This window comes from Macrobrachium nipponense, chromosome 11 (genome assembly GCF_015104395.2).
Source record: "Macrobrachium nipponense isolate FS-2020 chromosome 11, ASM1510439v2, whole genome shotgun sequence".
In the NCBI taxonomy this organism is placed as follows: Eukaryota; Metazoa; Arthropoda; class Malacostraca; order Decapoda; family Palaemonidae; genus Macrobrachium; species Macrobrachium nipponense.
In genome coordinates this window covers 21,260,302-21,270,301 of record NC_061087.1, presented here as the reverse complement: position 1 = coordinate 21,270,301, position 10,000 = coordinate 21,260,302, and the positions used below count along the sequence as shown (strand labels likewise).

Sequence of the window (10,000 nt, the reverse complement as noted above, 5' to 3'; positions counted from 1 at the left end):
TTGCAAGTATTTTTTGCCCAGAATGGTACTGGGACTTTATGGACACCCTGTATGCATACATACATACATACATCATACATACCATATGATATATATATATATATATATATATATATATATACAATACATATACATATATATATATATATATATATATATAGATATATATATATATATATATATATATATAATATGTATGATTATAATCACTTTAGCACTGATCGTTCTTTATCACACTATCCACAAGTGAAAAATAAGAGACAGGGTGTAGGTCCTGACCGGTGTCGGCTTTATTTTCAAGCCATTGACAAAGGACTGATACATAGTATTAAAATTCACGAGTATAACTTATACTACATAAAGACAGTAACGACGAACATACACACAACGTTTGAGACTGCAGATCCACCCACAGGCAGGTGTCAAGGTAGGAGTGGCTTTCAAAATCATTTGGCTAAAATTTACAATAAATTCTCAAGGGATACTACCGCTTAGGGTACAAGTCCACACCTGACAGGTGTCAGGGAGGCGGGGTTGAACATCTCATTACCACTACTGCCCCCTTTACTGTGTTTACAAACATAATAATCCTATTTTTCATATATCTCTACAACCTACCTTAAAATTTAAACAGTTTGCAAATTTCTTTTGATATTAAAGGATCAAGTTTATACATTTCTTGACTGATGTTAATATTATTGTTGTAACTTTCTTTTCTAAAACTAGATTCAATGATATTCCTTTCCAATGCATTATTAGAACACACAAACTTTTTTGCCCCTTCCCAGTTAATAGCATGATTGTTCTCACTAACATGTACAAATATACCACTATTTCCCTGTGCATATCTCTCACACTGTTTATGTTGTTCTATTCTTTTTTCCAGTGCTTTCCCCGTTTGACCAATGTAAAAGTTGTCACAAGACTTACACGGGATTTTATATACACATCCTTTAGCATTGTCGGGGGAGTTCTTAATAAGTACCTGTTTCATTGTTTTATTGTTGTTAAAAGCTACATTAACACCAACATTCTTCAGGAGACGTGGGATATCTTTCATATTACTATTATAAGGTAGTACAAGCAAATTTTTGTTGTTGTAAGGTTCTTTTTGATTTTGATATATATGAAAAATAGGATTATTATATTTGTAAATACAGTAAAGGGGGCAGTAGTGGTAATGAGATGTTCAACCCCGCCTCCCTGACACCTGTCAGGTGTGGACTTGTACCCTAAGCGGTAGTATCCCTTGAGAATTTATTGTAAATTTTAGCCAAATGATTTTTGAAAGCCACTCCTACCTTGACACCTGCCTGTGGGTGGATCTGCAGTCTCAAACGGTTGTGCGTATGTTCGTCAACACTGTCTTTGTAGTATATATACTCGTGAATTCTAATACTATGTATCAGTCCTTTGTCAATGGCTTGAAAATAAAGCCGAAACCGGTCAGGACCTACACCCTGTCTCTTATTTTTCACCTGTGGATATGTGTGATATATATATATATATATATATATATATATATATATATATATATATATATATATATATATATATATATATATATATATATATAGATATATATATAGGAAGTTTTGTGCCTCAGACCACTTCGGAATGTCTGCAAATATTGACAGTTGGCAACACCTGCAGACCAAAAATCAATGGAACAATATACGCGACTTCGTCATCACATAGCCTCCAACTCCACGGGAGACGATTCAACCACTGCGTGTATATATATATATATATATATATATATATATATATATATATATATATATATATATATATATTATATATATACACCACCTCCCTCTCCCTTTCATCACCACCGCATCTATACATATGGAAGTAACGTCATCTAATTATGGTAACACTTCTCGCTCTATTCTACCATGTGCCTTCCGATATTTTAAAACTTCTACTGCTTAATCGATAAGACAGCTTAGACACGGTTTTATGGACGTGTAACGATTCGTGTCTGTACAGCAATACGGACTGTACTAGACTCACATATAATCTAACTTTATTAATCAATTAATTTCGGTCAATTTGTTGGGGAAATCTTCACGCAGGCTGTCCAAATGTTTGGTTAGTCTGTGTCAGTCTTTCAATAAATTCCAACCCACAAGAAGCTAAACTGAATATGTACGATTTGTTTTCTGAATATCTGAAATATTCCACATCTTTAATCCTTTCTCCTTTCAGTGTTATTCCTTCCCTTGGTGCCTATGCTTCATTCCTTCTTTTCTCCTTTGATTTATCTCAAGTCATCAATTCTCAAGACATATAAGACAGTCTATTAAGTCTTCTTTGTAAATTGTGTGTTGCTGAGCTGAATAAGCAGCATCATCTACATATTCAGTTATTCGATTAGCTTTATACAGATAGCGACAGAAGACTATCAATAATACTGCCCTACTGTAGACGCTGTCAAATGCCTCCTCGTAATAAAGTAAAAATTGCGCCGAAGAAATCGAGTTTTCTGTACAGCGTAAAATGCGGAATAAAACTCTCAGTCGCGGCCCATGAAACTTTCAGCCACGGCCTGATGGTGGCTTGTGTTGTTGGCGCCTATAGTGCTGACAGACGCACGATCATGGCTAAATTTAATATTAAATAAAACAAAAACTACTGAGGCTATAGGGCTGCAATTTGGTTTGTGTCACGATTGGAGGATGGATGATCAACATACCAATCTGCAGCCCTCTAGCCTCAGTAGTTTTAAAGATCTAAGGGCGGACAGATAAAGCCATCTCAGAGGCTTTATTTTACATAAAACTAACAACCTAGCAGAATGGAATTTTGAAATTCCAAACACTGCTGCAAAATATGTCTCAACACATATTTGATCTATGCAACTCAGGCCATTTCTAAAATCATGTTAATCTCTAAGCATCTCTAAGCTGATAATGTTATGAAAAATAAATCATAACAAAGACTTATAATATTTTGAAAAATAAATCACAATAAAAAGAGATATTTTGAAAAATAAATCACAACAAAGACAGATATTTTAAAAAATAAATAACGACAAAAACATATAATATTTTGAAAAATAAGACACAACAAAGACAGATAACATTTTGAAAAATAAATCAGCAAAAACAGAAGTATTTTGAAAAATAATTCACAACAAAAAATATAATATTTTGAAATATAAACCACAACAAAAGCAGATATTTTGAAAAACAAAACTCAACAATGACAGGTAATATTAAAAATATATCACAACAAAAATTGATAGTACTTTGAAAAATAAATCACCATAAAAAAGATAATATTTTGAAGCATAAACCACAACAAAGACAAATAATATTTTGAAGGATAAGTGGTAAAAAAGGTATATTTTGAAAAGTATTTTGAAAAATTATACATAAAGAACTCACATAGCAAATCAGTGTCTACAAGATAAAAAAAATAAAATTAATATTTTGAAAATTAACATAAAAAACACACATAGGAAATCAGTGCTTGCAACAGGGAAAAATATAAAATTAATATTTTGAAACATTACATATAAAAAAAACTCACATAGGAAATCAGTGCCTACAAGAGAAATTTTTTTTTAAAATAATATTTTGAAAAATAAAAAAAAAATCTCACTTAGGAAATCAGTGTCTACAAGAGGAAAAAAAAATTAATATTTTGAAAAACAAAAAAACTTACATAGGAAATCAGTGTCTACAAAAGAGAAAAAAATCATTTTGAAAAATAACATAAAAAACTCACACAGGAAATCAGTGTCTACAAGAGAAAAAAATAAAATTAATATTTTGAAAAATAACATAAAAAAACTCACATAGGAAATCAGTGCTTAAAATAGAGAAAAAATAAATAGATAAACTTAATAAACAAACTGAACATTTTCTGTCATCAAAAAAAACACACAAACATGCACGAAAATCGATCGACAAACACTCGCAAACCGATCAGCTGAATATTTGCCAAAATCTGTAAGGTGGAAAAAAAAAACACTCATATTCGGGAAGACGAAAACACTCGCTATTGGCGGCTGACAAACACTCGCTCAGCCACAAAAACACACGGAAATTGCACCTTCCTGGGGCAAAAATAATTCACTTCAAAGTGATCGCCCCCATAAAGGGCTAAGTACGCTCTCTCTCTCTCTCTCTCTCTCTCTCTCGCAACTTGGCACGTCCTTATTCTTGTGAATATGTTCTTTCTTAATCTATTAGTCCTGCCAATATGTCTCTTTTTTCCCCTTCTATCTCTCTCTCTCTCTCTCTCTGTCTCTGTCTGTCTCTCTCTCTCTCGTAACTTGGTACTTACTTATTCTTGTGATTATTAGTCCTATGAATATGTCTCTCGTTTTCTAGATCTCCTTTTAAATTAGTACTTATCTATTCCCGAGAATATGTTTTCCCCTTCTCTCTCTCTCTCTCTCTCTCTCTCTCTCTCTCTCTCTCTCTCACACAGCTTACATAAAACTGGTACTTAAGTGTTCTTGCGAATCTATCTTCTGTAACATATATTGACCCCCATCCCCCCAAAACAAACGCACGAATACACACATACACAACACACACACACACACACACACACACACACACGAACACGCAATTTGCCATAATGAGGACGACTCGTTAAAACCATCTGATGAAAGAAAAGGACTTAAAAAAAGAGAGAGAGAAAAAAAGATAAAAGAGAAAAGAAAAGGGAATTGCGTCTTTCAGCGGAATACTAAATTAGTCAATATCGGTCTCCCATCATTTTGCTCCTTTTTTTTTTTTTTTTTGATAAGGGCGATAATGAGTTTCGCATTTTCTTTAAGGGACTCCGGCGACGTCTTTCGGGCGTCGTGTTTTTCGTCCGCGGACACTGTTCCCGGTCGAATTCACAAAGGCCTGATCGGAATCCTGTGTCCCCGAATTCACTTTAAACATTCCCTTCCTTTTTTTCTTCTTTTCCTTCCTTCTCATCGGAATTCTCTTCTTTCTTCTCCTTCTTATCCTTCTTCTTCCTTCTCTCTTCCGTTCTCCTTCTTGTTTTCCTTCTTCTCGTTCTTCTTCTTTTCCTTCTTCTCCTTCTTCTTCTTCTTTTCCTTCTCCTTCTTCTTCTTCTCATCGGAACGCTGTATCTTCTTCTTCTTCTTCGTCTCCTTCTTTTCCGTTTCCTTCTTCTTCTCCTTCTCCTTCTCCTCCTTTTCCTTCTCCTACTTCTTCTTCTTCTTCTTATCGGAACGCTGTTTCTTCTTCTTCTTCTTCTTCTACTTCTTCTCCTTCTTCTTTTCCTTCCCCTTATTCTTCTTCTCATCGGAACGCTGTTTCTTCTTCTTCTCTTTCTTCTTCTTCTCCTTCTTCTCATCGGAACGCTGTTTCTTCTTCTTTTTCATCATCTTCTTCTTCTTCTTCTTCTTCTTTTCCTTCCCCTTCTTCTTCTTCTCATCGGAACGGTGTTGCTTCTCCTTCTTCTTCTTCTCATCGGAACGGTTTTGCTTCTTCTTCTTCTCCTCCTCCTCCTTCTTCTTCTCCTCCTCCTCCTTCTTCTTCTTCTCCTTCTCCTCCTTTTTATTTTCCTTCTTCTTCTTCTTCAAAGAAATGAATACGCCTTTGTTGAGTCAATTTTCCTCTTTTGTTCATGCATTGGGCGGCACTCTTTTATGTGAAAATGGTTACGTTAATAATCTATAATAATAAAATCCGAGTGGATCTGATTTTGTTAGTCTTCCCCCGGGAAGACATGCCTCAGACACCAACCTCAGACACCAACCCCCTATAAACCGGTTTGTCCGACCTGGGTTTGGGGCGGGGTAGGCAGGGGAGACATGTCACACATCCACCTCTAGAAACATGACTCAGACACCAACACCCTGTAAACCGTTTTGTCCACCCTGGGTGGGGCTGGGTAGATAGTGGAATGGGAGGGTAGGGGAGACATCCTTCCTCCTCCTGCAAACCTGTTTGTCCACCCCAATGTGGGCGGGGTCGGTAGGGGAACGGGAGGGTAAGGGAAACATCCATCCTCCTCCTGCAAACTTGTTTATCCACCCTGGGTGGAGCAGGGTAGGTAGGGGATCGGGAAGGTAGGGGAGACAGTAGCGCCGAGTTCCAGCGAGCGTCATCAAGCTTATAATAATAATAATAATAAGTGTATATTCAATACAGGCAGTGATTGGGAAGGCTACCTATTCCTCATCTTCATTCTATTATTCAATGTGTTTCAATATATATATATATATATATATATATATATATATATATATATATATATATATATATATATAATATATATATATTCAACTCTTTCTATGCATTTGTATTGCGGAATATTAGAGGTTTTGATGGTTCCATTATTTGTTTAAAGAAAATATGAATAGTCAATATTACAGCAAATGTACTTCTCTCTGTCTGTTCTGTCTGCTGTCCGTCTGTCTCTCTTCTCTCTCTCTCTCTCATTCTCTCTCTCTCTCTTTAATTCGAAAGGCCTGTAAAGTCAAGAGATATTACTGAAATCAAACTAAGAAGGAGAATGAATAATAATAATAATAATAATAATAATAATAATAATAATCAATAATAATAATAATAATAATAATAATGATAAATGAGCACCTTTAGATTGCAGCACCTTACTTCAGCAACTAAGGTTTCAGACTGGATAATAATAATAATGATAACTTCAGTAGCAAAAGCCGTCCACTGGAGCCTGTGCAAGAAACACCAGCTACCTCGCAGTATTATATAAGTGGTACGAGCACCAACCTAAGAGAGCGATAGAAAACGATCAGGCAAAGATCCTCTGGGACTATGGTATCAGAACAGATAGGGTGATACGTGCAATTAGACTAGACGTGACGTTGATTGACAAAACCAAAAATTAAGTGTCACTCATCGATTTCGCAATACCATGGGACACCAGAGTAGATGAGAAAGAAAGAGAAAAAATAGATAAGTATCAAGACCTGAAAATAGAAATAAGAAGGATATGGGATATGCCAGTGGAAATGAAGGATGTGGGATATGCCAGTGAAAATTGTATACACATAATCATAGGGACACTAAGCACGATCCCAAGCTCCCTGAAAAGGAACCTGGAAAAATTAGATGCCGAAGTACCTCCAGGACTCATGCAGAAGAGTGTGCTCTTGGAAACAGCGCGCATAGTAAGAAAAGTGATAGACTCCTAAGGAGGCAGGATGCAACCCGGAACCCCACACTATAAATACCACCCAGTTGAATAGGATGAATTTGATAGGAAAAAAAGAAGATAATAATAATAATTTCCGGTTTTACCATTTCTCTCTCTAAAAAAAAATGTGAGAAATAGCACCTTCAAATAGTAAAAATAATATATATATTTTTTCAACTTTTGAAAGATAAAAACGTTAAATCAATATTTATATCAGAATCATAAATATAACTGTAAAAATTACATTGTAAAATGATAATTGTTAAATATATACATACTATGTATATTATAAAAATAATATATCGTGAAATAATTGTAAAAAATATCAAATAAAAATAATAGCAAAAAAAGATTAGTTAGTACCTGCAGAAAACAACAACAATCACAACAACTACAACAACGACAACAACAACAATAACAATAACAACTACAATAATAACAGCGATGATAATTATGATAACAACACCGGGCGCGAAATCCCCCATGTATTTCCCGCCCAGTTGCGCTGATGTCAGCGCTATTGACATCGCTAATCATCAGCAATAATGACAGTTCACTTAACGATAATTACAATTACCGCTAATTACCTCCCGCGTGTGATTACCTGTTCAATTGGAAATCCTTTCTCTCACTCTGGACGCATTTTGTGAGTTTCATAAAAATAAAAAAATATAAATAAAATGATAGAAAAAAGGGTAAAAAAAATTATATGAAAAATAATACATATAATGGGAATTATTTAAAAGCAATACAGAAAAAAACTACGGAAACGTTTTTAAGCTCATAAAGAAAAATGTTTTTCTTCATAACCATTAACTGGAAAATCGCTCAGAGAAAACAAAAAACTACAGATGGGAAATTATTTGGCCTAAAAAAAAAAAAAAGCACGATAAGTGCGGGAAAAATGATGATAAAAAGATCAACTGAAGGAAAAAGTCAGGCGGGAAAAAACGCTCGATGTCCTAAAAAAAGTAGGTGTTGCCGATAAAAAAAAAAAAAAAAAAAAAAAAGAAAAAAAAAAAAAAAAAAAAACATAAGGAGAGACGAAAATTCTGGACTTATTGCACACAAGCAATAGAAATCTGTAACTGCATTGCGTTATTGCATAAAAATGTGACGGTCCCAGCCGCGCGGAAAACTATAACGGAGTTATTTGAAAAATTCAGAATGGCTAAAAAAAAAAAAAAAAAAAAAAAAAAAAAAAAAAAAAAAAAAAAAAAAAAAATAGTTCCAAATCTAATCAACGCTTTTAATATCCGATTAGCATACATTTCAAAATAACAAGAGGGAAAAAGGGTGAAGGTATACTGAAGCCTAAAAGCTCACATATTGTTCGGAAATCCTTTATCAAATATGATATCATTCAGAAAAATAAGAATGATATGTTGTTTTCCCATTATAGCCATTATGTGTGCGGCCCACAACAGCGGACTAACCACCAGATACATAACTCTGCTTGGTTCCCTTAGGGGCACAATGAGTGTCAACACGTGCCCACAACAATCCGACATTCTGTAGTTAAGAGTTCGTATTTCTCAGTCCTTAAAACGCATTTATAAAACACGTAACAAGTAATGAATACATAAAAATCGCAAATAAAGACATATTCATGCATTTGTTGTCTTATCTATATATTTTATCTATTTATCTATTAATTTATTGATACATGTTTTCTTTGCCGATAACTGATCTCTTCTACCTGTATTTCGTTTTATCTTCTGTATCTTCTTTCAAATCTACTGTATCGTCTTTTTAAATCTTTTGTATATTCTTTCAACTCTACTGTATCTTCTTCTAAATCACTTTTGTATCTTCTTTTAAAACTTCTGTATCTTCTTTCAAATTTACTGTATCTTCTTTTAAATATTCTGTATCGTTCCTTGTTATTTTAATTCTACTGTATGTTTTTCTTTCCAAAGCTACTGTATCTTTCTTTTAAAATCTACTGTATCTTCTTTTACAAATCTTTCTGTAATCTTTCTTTCAAAAAACCAAATCCATGGTATCCTTCGGCCTTTTAAAATCTTCTGTATCTTCTTTCAATTCTACTGCATCTTCTTTTGAATCTTCTGTATCTTCTTTCAAATTTACTGTATCTTCTTTACAAATTTATTATGTATCTTCTTTCGAAATCCTTTACTGTATCTTCTTTAAATCTTTTCTGTATCTTCCTTTTCTTTCAATCTACTTCATCTTCTTTTTATCTTCTGTATCTTCTTTCAATCCTTCTGTATCCTCTAAATCTTCTGTAATCTTCTTTCAATCTGACTTCAATCTTCTTTTAAATCTTCTGTTCTTCTTTTCAAATTCTACTGTATTTCTTCTTTTAAATCTTCTTATCTTTTTTCATTCTTACTTTCAAATCTTCTTTTAATCTCTGTACTTCTTTCAAATTTTTAAATAGCTTTGTATCTTCTTTCAAATTCTTACTGTATCTTTTCTTTCAAATCTACTGTATCTTCTTTTAAATCTTCTGTATCTTCTTTCAAATCTACTGTATCTTCTTTTAAATATTATGTATCTTCTTTCAATTCTACTGTATTTTCTTCAAATCTACTGTATCTTCTTTAAAATCTACTTCATCTTCTTTTAAATCTTCTGTATCTTCTTTCAAATCTACTTCATCTTCTTTTAAATCTTCTGTATCTTCTTTCAAATCTACTGTATCTTCTTTTCAATCGTTTCGTATCCTTCTTTCATTCTTACTTTTCAAATCTTTTTAAATTCTTCTGTATCTTCTTTCAAATCCACTGTATCTTCTTTTAAATCTTCTGTATCTTCTTTCAATTCTACTTCATCTTCTTTTAAATCTTCTGTATCTTCTTTCATTTCTACTGTATTCTCT

At 33.5% G+C, this 10,000-nt stretch overlaps 2 protein-coding genes across 2 annotated transcripts in view; one reads left to right on the top strand and one right to left on the bottom strand.

Moving 5' to 3' along the window:
- Positions 1 to 10,000, top strand: part of LOC135217024 (uncharacterized) — a 313,643-nt gene that overhangs the window by 63,275 nt on the left and 240,368 nt on the right. The window lies entirely within an intron of this gene.
- On the bottom strand, positions 5,234 to 8,666 carry LOC135208199 (uncharacterized). The gene is made up of 2 exons (XM_064240328.1): positions 8,592 to 8,666; positions 5,234 to 5,554 (listed from the first exon to the last, which is right to left on the bottom strand). Exons 1-2 carry the CDS (start codon positions 8,664 to 8,666, stop codon positions 5,234 to 5,236), a joined length of 396 nt encoding a protein of 131 aa, XP_064096398.1.

Coding starts and splice junctions, on each gene's coding strand:
- LOC135208199 (XM_064240328.1), bottom strand. CDS start 8,666: ATGTCGGATTGTTGTGGGCACGTGTTGACACTCATTGTGCCCCTAAGG. Junction 5,555..8,591: donor GCAGAGTTATGTATCTGGTG/GTTAGTCCGCTG, acceptor ATTTCTTTGAAG/AAGAAGAAGAAGGAAAATAA.